Here is a 10629-nt window from a genome sequence, read left to right as displayed (position 1 = left end):
TGGGAAGGGGGGGGGGGGGGGTACCGGTCGCTCCGAATCCCAACCATTCCAGCGTTCGAACGCGCAGGCGCGGCCAATGGCGCATGCGCGCCGCCGCCCCCTCCCTGTGACGCCGGCGCGTCGTTGCTGTGCGTCCGTGCGTGCGTGCCCGCGCGGGCGCAGATCGCCATGGAGGCCTCGGCGGGCGGAGGGGCCGGCGGCGCGGCGGGGCGGCGCTGGTACTTCACCCGCGAGCAGCTGGACCGCAGCCCCTCCCGCCGCGCCGGGCTGGACCCCGACAAGGAGCTCTCGTACCGGCAGCAGGCGGCCAACCTCCTGCAGGACATGGGGCAGCGCCTCAACGTGTATCCGGTCGCGCTAGGCCGCGAGGCCTGGGCGCCGCCGCCGCCGCCGCGGGGCCGGGGCGGGCGGGGGAGAGGCGGGCCTGGCCGCGGGGTTAGGTCGCGGGGAGAGCCGAGCGGGTTTGGGGAGCGGGGAGAGCCGGGCCGGGGTGCGGGGAAGGCCGGGAGAGGGGAGAGCCGGGTCCGGGCTCGGGGAGGGCGAGGCCGGGAGAGGGGAGAGCCGGGTCCGGGCTCGGGGAGGGCGAGGCCGGGAGGGAGGAGAGCAGAGCGCGTTTTGGGAGCGGGGAGAGCCGTGCCGGGGAAGGCCAGGCACGGCAGCGGGGACAGCCGAGCGCGTTTAGGGCGTGGAGAGAGCCAGACCCTTTTCGGGAGCGGGGAGAGCCGTGCCGGTGTTTGGGGAGAGCCAAGCGCGTTTTGGGAGCGGGGAGAGCTGTGCTGGCATGTGGGGAGAGTGAGGCCTGACCAAGGAGCGGGGAGAGCTGAGCACGTTTTGGGAACAAGGACACCCTAGCTCAGGAGCAGAGAGAGCCGGGCGCATCCCCGGCAGCGGGGAGAGCGAGCCCCAGTGTCGGTGGGATGTTGGAGCGCCGCTCAGGGGGGTCGTCGTCGGGGCTGCGCGTTTCCTTAACCACCCCATCAGCTCCCAGCTCACCATCAACACGGCCATCGTCTACATGCACCGCTTCTACATGGTGCAGTCCTTCACCCAGTTCCACAGGAATGTGAGTGCGCCGGGGCCGGGCACGGCGGGGGGAACTGGGAACCGCTCAGCTCTGCTCCCGCTCCTGCCTGGCAGCCAGCGTGGGGGGCGACGCGGTGGGACTGGCCGCGGGGAGGGGGCTGGGGAAGGGGAAGGCCGGTTCCTAGCTGCCGGTAGTCACCAGAGAGCCTTTTCCCTCCTGGTGGTGTTTGGACTCGTGCGGGCTTTGTTTCCTAAAGGAATATTTGCTTTAGTCGTGAGAATTAGCCTGATTATTTGCTTTAATCTTGAACTTATTCATTTAAAAAAAATGGTTTTTTTTGTCTTTAGTCGGTGGTGCCGGCGGCTCTGTTCTTGGCAGCCAAGGTGGAGGAGCAGCCTCGTAAGCTGGAGCACGTAATCAAGGTAGCACATGCCTGTCTGCATCCCCAGGAAACTCTTCTAGACACCAAGAGCGAGGTAAGTGTCGAGATGGGCGAACTGGGCTCTCGTGTGTGGAGCGGAGGCACGAGGAACGGGAATGGCGGAAGCGTGCCGCATCCTGAGTCGCGTGGCTACAGCGTGCCGTTCAGTCGGGTTCAGCAGCGCCCGCTCTCTAATGGTCAGTGACAGCTTTCCAACTGGACTGCTCTTACGCTCCTGAGAGCTTTTTGGCTTCCGTACAGCAGGCGGCTTTTCTTTCCTGCTCTGTGGCAACCTCTCCTCTGTTCTCCTCTGCTGCGCTGCTGCAAACGTGACTCAGACGCGCTGCGTGACGGTGTCTGCGTGAAAGGCTTCTGAGGAGGGCACGGCCGTTGGCTGCCGCGGTTGGGTTGTGTCTGTGGCAGAGCAGGAGGCGGCGCGCGCGGTTTGGTTCTGTTCTGTCCCCGCGTGTTTGATGGTGGGTTTATTAAAAGCGTTGCTGATTCCCCATCTCTCGAGGCAGCCTGTTTTACCTGGAACTGAGCAGCCCGCCCTGCTCAGGGGCAGCTTTATCCAGGGAAGCTTTAAGGAAACAAACAAACGAAACAAAAAAAGCAGCGAATTCCTCTCCTGTACTGCTCGTATAGTCGTGCCGTGCAGTGCGAGGGACCAGGACTGAGAGGGCCACTGTGGATCCCGAAGCAGCCGTCCCCTAGCAGGAGCGCTAGCAGGGGCGCGAGTCCACCCCGACGCTCTGCTTTCTCTTTTCTGGCAGGGAATCTGTGCCAGTTCCCCCGGTGCAGATCGGCATAAAGATTCCCCTTTGCTATTTTTGCCTCCCTGAGAAAAGGGTGTTAGAAATGTGCAGGCTTTATACGCAGTGCCTCATCGTGAGTAACCTGCCTGTCCTCTCAACCCCAGGCTTACCTGCAACAAGCCCAAGACCTGGTCATTCTAGAGAGCATAATACTGCAGACCCTGGGTAAGTTTTTCAAAGCGGACGGGCTGCCACACGAATCCCAGAGCCAGGAGTGTTCCGCAGAGCGGAGAGCCTAACCGCACAGTCTTCTCCACAGCTGGAGGGCAGATGTACAGCTGGCCAGTGGGAGAGCAAGAGTCCAGGCAACAAACTCTTTTTTTTTTTTTTTTTTTCACACCCACTCCTTCTGTTTTTCTTTTAACGTCAGTTTTTTCAGGTGTACCTTATGTCAGGTTCAATGCTCAGAGAAATTAAAGCATGGAAGTGTGGCTCGTCTCTTTTTTTTTTTTCTTTTTTTTTTTCTTTTTTTTTTTTCCCCCCCCACAACAGGTTTTGTACCGCTTGGACACCGGTCGCTGTCCTCCATTGCGCTTTGAACTCTCTAACGCTCTAGTCCTGTGGCCAGGAAGCAGTTTGCACTGAGAGATGTCTAACAAAACCTGGGTTGAAAGTTAATATTTTGATCAGATGGCTGAACATGGTAAAAAAACCAAACCAAACAACCAAACCAGCAACAGTTTTTGGGGTTTTTTTGAAATACAAGCTGGAGCCTGTGTTTAGGGCTGTGGCCGTTGGATCCGGTATCCCGTTCCTTTCTAAAGTGTACCGTTAAAACTTGGTTTTACTAACGTATATTCCGTTTCAGAGGCAGTTTGTAGATAGCGTTCTGCTCCAAAACGCTCAGTAGGCCTGTGTTGTTTCTGACTTAGCTCACAGTAAGTGCCGCCGCTCCCTCGCTCGCAAGGGGACAGGAGGGGCGAGCGTGGCAACAGATTGCACGTGCTGGCCTGGCAAGCCAGTGGCTAAACTGTCACCCCAGTTCTGGAACGACTGGTTCTCCAGTTGCCTTTTCTAACACCCCAGTTGTTCTAGAATGTTCTGTCCCCGTTGTTCTAGAGCGTTCCGTGTGGGAAGAACCAAATCTGTTGAACACATGGACCAATTTTAATTATTTATTTTTTTTTTTTTCTTTAAAACATAATGCACAAACTGAATAGGAAATTGAAGGGAGGATGAAGTTCAGTTGGCTTTAGTGCTGCAGGCTCCTTCAAAGGGAAAACGTCTGCTTCCTCTTAGCTTTTTGGGTGACAGAAATTCCTTTGAGCAGATGCCATTGTCTTCTCCTTCCTCCCAGCTGCTGTAAGAGGCTTTGTCCTGCTATTTTTAAAATTCTTAATAGTTGTTTTGTTTTCAGTGAGGTCTTTCAAGCGCAGAAGTCATTTAGCTGCTCGGAGGTCTGGCAGCAGCAGTGACCTTCGGGTTTTGTGACTGGAGAACTTGAGTCTTCTGGATACAGGAAAACGGGCTCCTCTATTCCTGCTTGCCTCCAAGCAAAGAGCAGGGGCTGTAGGAGGGAAGGGGAGAAGGCCTTGTCCCCCAGGAGCAGGAAATGGGAGATTTCGTAGATCCGCGGGGGCGTGCTGCTGGTTTTCTGATGGCTGTATGTCTGTGTTCTTCCAGGTTTCGAGATCACGATTGACCACCCCCACACCCACGTAGTGAAGTGCACGCAGCTGGTGCGAGGTAAGCGGCGTCGGCCGGCGGGCGCTCGCGGCTTCCCCTCCGTGTAGCTGGGTAGAGAAGAGCTGGGAAAAGAACGTCGCTCGAGAACTGGCCTGCAGTCGGTCTCCTGAATAACCATAGGAAATGTCAGACTAGAGGCAGTTGCGAATGACTGACGCGATGTAATCGTCAGGGTGTGCAGACTGACGCCCCGCTTTTTCCTTTTCTCTTTCAGCCAGCAAGGACTTGGCGCAAACTTCCTACTTCATGGCTACCAACAGGTTATTATTTTACAATTTACGTGTTTGACAGAGGGTCTTGTCTGGAGGAGATGTGCTACCGGTGACCTCTGGGGCGTTGGTCAGCCTGCGAGCGACCGGGGATCGCTCGGTTTGGCTCAGAAAGAGGAGGAACCCTTTCTCCTGCCAGCCGCTGGTCAAAACCAGCTGCAAAATAGACTGGAGAAGCGAGGCAGATGGGGTGCTCAGGAACTTCACTGCTGCAGTTGTGAAAGTTCAAAAAAAAAAACCAAACAAACCCCAAACTAAGGCAAACAGGTAGAGTTGAAACAAATATATACATTTTTCCTTGCTTAGTACCTAGGTGTCAGAGTTTTCACTGAACTACAGTCCTGTAAGCAGCATCTATGGACAGTCTTGGAAACAAAACAAGCTCCTAGGTTTTTGGGGTTTTTTTTTTGCACTTGGAGAGGTCTGGGTAGTTTTGTCACTAGATTTTTTCACTGCAAAGCTGATACCAAGCCCTCGTGTTGGGACTTGCAACGTTTTTGGTTGGTTTTTTTTTTTTTTAAATTTAATTTCCTGGATTATTAGCTTCAGGCAAATCACGGAGTTAATGTTTCGAACAGACTGAGTCGCGGACGTTGAAAATGTTGTGTTTTTGTGAAGGAGCAAGAAGTGGAAGGAGGGGAGAGAAAGACGGTTTAGCAGAGCTGAAGCTGCGGAGTCAGAGGCGTGAACGTGCGTGGCCTTGGGCGCGTTGCTCCTGTGTGTGAGAGGTGTTACCTGCTCGCCTCCGCGCTGTGCTGGGAGAGTTGTTTGTTTCTCTAGCTCCAAAGGGCACCGTGTGGGTTTCCTGCATGAACTAGCGTAAAGGGAAGGTGGTGTTGGTAATTTGTGGGTAAAGGCCTCCTTGAAACGTCTTTTATCCCTGCAGCAATGGCAAACCCAAGGAATTATGAGTTAAGGTTATAACTGAAAGAAATCCAGGCAGAAAGTGAGAAATGCAGCCGGGCAGCCTCAGTTTTGCCTTAAAGTGGTGCCGTGAAACGCCTGATTAAGGTGCTTAAGTGATGAACTGGATTTATCAGGTGTAGCTCCAGATGTTTAACGTGTATTTCCTTCTGGCATCAATTGTGGGGCAGAGCGAAGGCGCTCTGTGCACCTTAATTCCACTTCTCACCTTGGCAGACTGGATAAAGGTACCGAATTTCCTGGGTTTGACTTCTTGGCGTACGGATAAATACAGTGGCTGTGAAACGGCCTCAGACTTTCTGGCTGCAGAGGCAGATCGCTGTCTCTCTGCGTTGCAGCGACGGAAAAACGTTTAATAACCTGAGGGTGGTGAAGAAGTGCGGATAACGCCGTCCTGCGGCTGCGCGTAGATGCTCAGCGGCACCCTTCCCATCAAGTGCTCTTAGAAAGGGCTTTGTTAGTCCGTCGGTTCTCCTGTTCCAGACCTCCCAGCGCTGACGTCCAAGCTGTCACGCGGCAAATTAATTTCCTAACGGGAGTGCTCGCTCAGGCTCCCTTTTAGGCGCTCCTGAGTCGCTCCAGCATGTGGTGCTGCCAAAGCTTCAGCGCTTTTCTTAAAAACAATTTGGGAAAGACCAGACCCTTCCTAAAAGCCAGAGAAGGACAGTTTCCTCCGTGAAAGCCGTCCCGGGAGTTGCACTTGGAAGTATCTGAGTTTCTCCTCAGACCGAGCAGAGCCCTGAGCAGGGGTGGGGGCTGGCAGGCGACCCAGCCGCTCGCGCTCTCCCTCACTGCTCCCGCCCCAGCCACGCAGCCTTGAGGTGCCCAGAGTTGCCTGAACCCAAATTATCCACAGCAGAACGGGGAAGGAAGAAGCAAATCGGTGGAGCGGCACAGAGACGCCCGGGTTGTACTGGGAGAGGAACGGCAGGGACTTCCCCACCGTGTCCGCCTCTTGTGCAGCGTGCGTCGCCCGGGCGGTTGCGAGTGCTGAAGTTGAGGCTTTGGAGTTCATGGCTTTCTGTTTTTCTCTCTCTCTCTGCTGGTGACGTCAGCCTGCACCTGACCACCTTCAGCCTGCAGTACACCCCTCCCGTTGTGGCCTGCGTCTGTATCCACCTGGCTTGTAAGTGGTCCAACTGGGAGATCCCAGTCTCCACGGATGGGAAGCACTGGTGGGAATACGTTGATGGCACTGTGACTCTGGAGCTCTTAGATGGTAAGTTTTGGAGCGAGCTTTCCCCCTCCAAAGGCTCTGATGTTATTTTGGCCCCTCTGTTCCCGGGTCTGCTGTTCAAACACGGCCACCGGCCGGTTCACGGACTCCAGGAGTTCAGGTCTTGCCAAGCTTTCCAGTGCAGCAGCTTCTGTAGTACACCAGAGGCGGCAAAAGGCACGAGTGAGATGAGTTCAAACGTGGGCAGTGGTGCTGGTTCGCAGTATTTCCCTCCTGGAGTAGCTCCAGCTCATCAGTAGCTCCACTCCTCAGTGTGCAGGGGGTTGCCCTGATGGATTAGGGCCGGTCTGCCCGCCTCTGACCCTCTTGCTTGGATTTGTGTCTTCTCTGCAGAACTGACTCATGAATTCCTGCAGATCCTTGAGAAAACTCCCAATCGGCTTAAACGTATCCGGAACTGGCGGGTAAGAATCTGCTTTGGACCGCGGGTGCTCGCAGGAGAACGCAGGCTCTGATTTCTCCTGCGTGCGCGAGGCCGTGGGGCGTCCCCGGCGTGACAGCGCCGGCCAGTGTCCGAAGGGCGTGTGTGGGGGGAAATCTGAACGCTCGGTGTCTGCGAAGTATTGCTTCAGCGCTCGAGTTCACCTGTTCTGAATGAACTCTGTAGAGACTTTGGTTTTTCAGCTGCTCTGGCAAGGCCGCTTCCAGCGGTTGGGTCTTTTCCCACAGGGAGGGGTGCGAGCGAAGCGGATTTGGCTTTGTCATGAGAGCTTGCGCTCGTACCCGGTGAGCTGTTTGCATCAAACTGGCTCCGGTGGCAGCCGAAAGTCAGTGACTGGTTGCTGATTTTATTCCAGGCCTCCGAGGCAGCCAGGAAGTCCAAGGCTGACGACCACGGTGAAGATGAGAGCCTGTCGGAGCAGACAATCCTCAACATGATTTCCAGGAACAATAGTTCGGACATGAACATTGCTGGCTTAATGAGCATGTCGACGTCCTCGACCGCCGGAGCGGGGCCTTCTCTGTCGGCTGCAGCGGATTCGCCCAGCGACCAGAGCGGTGCGGATATGTCCCAGCTTGAGCACTGGCATCCTCCACCCAAGCTGGATATTGGCCAGAGTCACAGGACTAACGAAAGCTCGTCGGCTGCTGAGCATCCTTTACAGCAAGATGGCGCTGGTTATCAGAAGCAGAGCGGCAAGAACGCCCCGTCGGCCAAAGTGTCGCTCAAGGAGTACCGCGCCAAGCACGCCGAGGAGCTGGCGGCGCAGAAGCGGCAGCTGGAGAACATGGAGGCCAACGTGCGCTCTCAGTACGCCTACGCCGCGCAGAATCTCCTGGTCCAGCAGCAGCGGGAAAGGGAAGTCCAGCAGGACAGCAACCCCTCTCCCATCATCCTGAAAATTCCCATGGGCGGCTCGGAGAACCCCGAGCGCCCTCCCGGCCCCGAGAAGGGTGACAAAAGCTCGGCTCTGAAGCTGAGGATCCCGGTGGCAGGTGGAGGTGGGGAAAGGCCGCTCCCCTCCAAGCAGGAAGAGATAAAAATGCGGATCAAGGTGTCAGCCGCTGGAGACAGGCACAGCTCTTCGGACGAGAGCGGCGGCAAGAACCGCGAGCACAAGGAGAAACACAAGGGCCACTCTTCCAACCACCACCACTACCACCACAACCACCATTCTCACAAACACTTACACGCCCAGCTTGGCGCCGGCCCCAGCAGCGTGGCGAACAAGCGGCCGGGAGACTCTAAACACAGCAGCCAGCCGAGCGCCGTGCCCCACAAAAGCTACGGCCCCCTCGCCTCTTCCCGAAAGAGGCCCCTGCCGGAGGAGGCGGCGGCGGCAGCCACGGCTGCGGCCGTAGCCCACGAGCACCAGCCCAAAGTCAGCAAAGTCTCCAAAGGCCCCGGCGTGCCGTTCCCTTACCCCCACCTCCCCGGGGCGGCCCACCTCCCGGGGCACAGCTCGGATGCGTGCAACCTCTCCTTACCCCAGGCCAACAAAGCCCGGGGCACCCACGGCAAATCGGACAAGGGTCCCACGGGGGCCAACGGGCACAACGCCAACCAGGCCAGTGACTACCAGGATACGGTCAACATGCTGCACTCGCTGCTGAGCGCGCAGGGCATGCAGCCCACCCAGCCCCCCGCCTTTGACTTCCACTCGTACGGCGAGCTCTTGAACCCCCGGGCTTCCACCAGCTCCAGAGCCGCCGCCAACACGGACAAGCCCCGACCGCCCCCCCTGCCCTCAGAACCGCCCCCGCCGCTGCCCCCCCTCCCCAAGTAAAGCCCCTTTTTACTACTGAGTTTGCCCGAGCCCAAACCTGGGCTGCACCTGCGGGGGCGTGAAAGGGCTTGTTCGATCTCCACTGCCTCACGAAGAACTATTTTATTATAATATAACTTTTATTATTGATATTTAGAGCGCGGAGTTGTTGAAGCTGTGAAAGGATAAGAAACCCTTTCTCTGTTCCTTCCTCCCTCCCCCATCGATTTCCAGTTAGCGGTGGGCTCTGCCGCTGCTGGAACCGAAGCCCCCTCTGGGAACACGCGCTGAGGGGGGGGGGCTCTGGGGGGGTATTTAAGATATGTCACAGAAAAATTTAAGATGTTTTACAAATAATTTAAGCAGTAACTTATATCTTAGTGTTTTTGTTCGTTTTAATTCTGTGGTGCTGCGGGGGACCCCGGCGAGGGTTTTGGGGGTGGTTTGTCGAGTGGTTCCGCTCGAGCCGTCGGTGACGGAAAGGAGTTTTTGGGGGATGGAGGGGCGGAAGCGGCGTGAGGGGAGGGCAGGGGTGAGGGAATCCCAGCTGCTGCCGCTGCGGGGTGACGGGAGCTGCTCTTACCTGCTGCGGGCGCGGTTTCCACGCTGTGGTTTTTCGGGATTGCGTCCCTGTCCCGTGCCTCCCTCCTGCAGATCCCGCTGTTTCTGCTGGACGCCACGGCGGTGGTGGGGCTGGGGGAGCAGCGTGCGTGCCAGCGGCTTTCAGTGGTGTTTCGGGGCGGCTGGCGTTGAACAGCCAGGGCGAGGCGACTCTCGGGGGCGCTTGGCCCGAGCGCCTGCCCCTCTGTGGCTGCTTTTTCGGGAGGGGGAGTTCAGAGAAGCTGCCCGTGGCTGACGGGGGCAAGCGGTGCTGAGCGGGGGGCTCGTACGCGGGGCTGGAGCGTGCCAGGGGGCACCCGTCGGGGCAGAGCCGGGAGCAGCGCCGCCGGCACGCGTAGAGCCGGGTTTAGGCGTGGAATGCGTTGGCGGAACTCGGTCCGTGGCTGTGCGGGGGTCGGTTTGGAGACGAGCAGCGTGGTGCGTTCCCAGCCGGGACGGAGGACGGCTGGCTGGAAGGGTGGCCGTGCCCGGGGATGCCATCGGCACGTGGCTGCTCGTAGCTGAACTGGGAACACTTTTACCATGACCTAAACCCTGGGTCAGGGCCTCCCCGAGTTTTGGTTGAATATTTTGGGAAAAAAAAAAAAAACCAAACCAGTTTCCTTTGTTCTCAGACTTGACTTTTCCAACCTTCAATAAACGTACTGTCTCGGTATGGTTTTGTGAAACTCTTGTTCTACATCAAACTTGTTTTTAAAAGCAACCGGTGCCGCTGACCCTCACCAGCACCTCTGCTGTCGGTCGCCCACCCCCTGCGGGTTTGGGGACAGATTTTAGGTTTCAGGCTCTGGGCAAACGCCCGCAGGAAACCGGGAGGGGACGGGGTAGGGCCGCGGCGGGGGGGGCTCTTGGCCCCTAGCAGGTGCTCTGGGACCAGGCTGGTGTCCCTGAGGCTACCGGGACCTTCAGCCGTCCCGGAGCCAAGGCCCCAGCCCGTCCCCACCTCCCCCCCCCCGCCCCCCCCCCCGGGGCTGCAAACCCACGGGCGCCCCGGTCTCGCCGCGCCCACGTGTCGGCTTCCCGCCGCGCCGCCCTCACGTGACTCGCGAGGGGGCGTGGGCGTAGCTCGTCCCTGCGGAGTGACGGCGGGTTCGGCCAACCGCGCGCGGCACCGCCCCCCCCCCCCACGAGCCTCCCCGCGGATTGGCGGCCGGGCGGGCCAGTGAGGTGGCGGGGCGGGTGCGCGGCGAGGCAGCAGGGAGGCCGGGGCGGTAGCGAGGTAAGATGGCGGCGGCGCTGCCCGCCCTGAGCGCGGCCCGCGCAACCCTTCGCCGCGACACTTGCACCCTCCGCCGGGGCCCCTCCGCCCCGCGCCGGCCGGGGGGTCCGAGTTCCACCCCTCCCTCCCCTCCGGTAGCGCCGCCTGAGCCCCTTTTCGGGAGTGCCCCTCACTCCCGCCGCCCGCGGACAAAATGGCGGCGCCGG

General features: G+C 58.4%; 1 protein-coding gene across 3 annotated transcripts; it reads left to right on the top strand.

Moving 5' to 3' along the window:
* The first annotated feature begins 163 nt into the window (after nucleotides 1-163).
* CCNT1 (cyclin T1) lies at nucleotides 164-8958 on the top strand. 3 transcript variants are annotated; one of them, XM_086768812.1, is made up of 9 exons: nucleotides 164-344; nucleotides 982-1063; nucleotides 1372-1500; nucleotides 2365-2425; nucleotides 3884-3946; nucleotides 4161-4206; nucleotides 6195-6358; nucleotides 6710-6780; nucleotides 7174-8958. In XM_086768812.1, exons 1-9 carry the CDS (start codon nucleotides 169-171, stop codon nucleotides 8602-8604), a joined length of 2223 nt encoding a protein of 740 aa, XP_086624938.1. In that variant the 5' UTR covers nucleotides 164-168; the 3' UTR covers nucleotides 8605-8958. The 3 variants fall into 3 exon arrangements, with proteins under 3 accessions (XP_086624938.1, XP_086624939.1, XP_086624940.1); XM_086768813.1 differs by lacking the exons at nucleotides 164-344; nucleotides 982-1063 and having other exon boundaries at nucleotides 1417-1642; XM_086768814.1 differs by lacking the exons at nucleotides 164-344; nucleotides 982-1063; nucleotides 2365-2425 and having other exon boundaries at nucleotides 1442-1500.
* Nucleotides 8959-10629: the final 1671 nt, after the last annotated feature.

This window comes from Chlamydotis macqueenii, chromosome 29, assembly GCF_036417535.1.
Source record: "Chlamydotis macqueenii isolate bChlMac1 chromosome 29, bChlMac1.mat, whole genome shotgun sequence".
Taxonomy (NCBI): Eukaryota; Metazoa; Chordata; class Aves; order Otidiformes; family Otididae; genus Chlamydotis; species Chlamydotis macqueenii.
The sequence above is the reverse complement of the archived record's forward strand: the minus strand, read 5'-3'. Positions and strand labels throughout refer to the sequence as shown.

Bases quoted from the DNA above. Each gene is read 5' to 3' on its own strand.
- CCNT1 (XM_086768812.1), top strand. From the start codon at position 169: ATGGAGGCCTCGGCGGGCGGAGGGGCCGGCGGCGCGGCGGGGCGGCGC. The intron at 3,947-4,160 runs GTAAGCGGCGTC...TTTCTCTTTCAG, and splicing joins GTGCACGCAGCTGGTGCGAG to CCAGCAAGGACTTGGCGCAA. The intron at 6,359-6,709 runs GTAAGTTTTGGA...TCTTCTCTGCAG, and splicing joins GACTCTGGAGCTCTTAGATG to AACTGACTCATGAATTCCTG.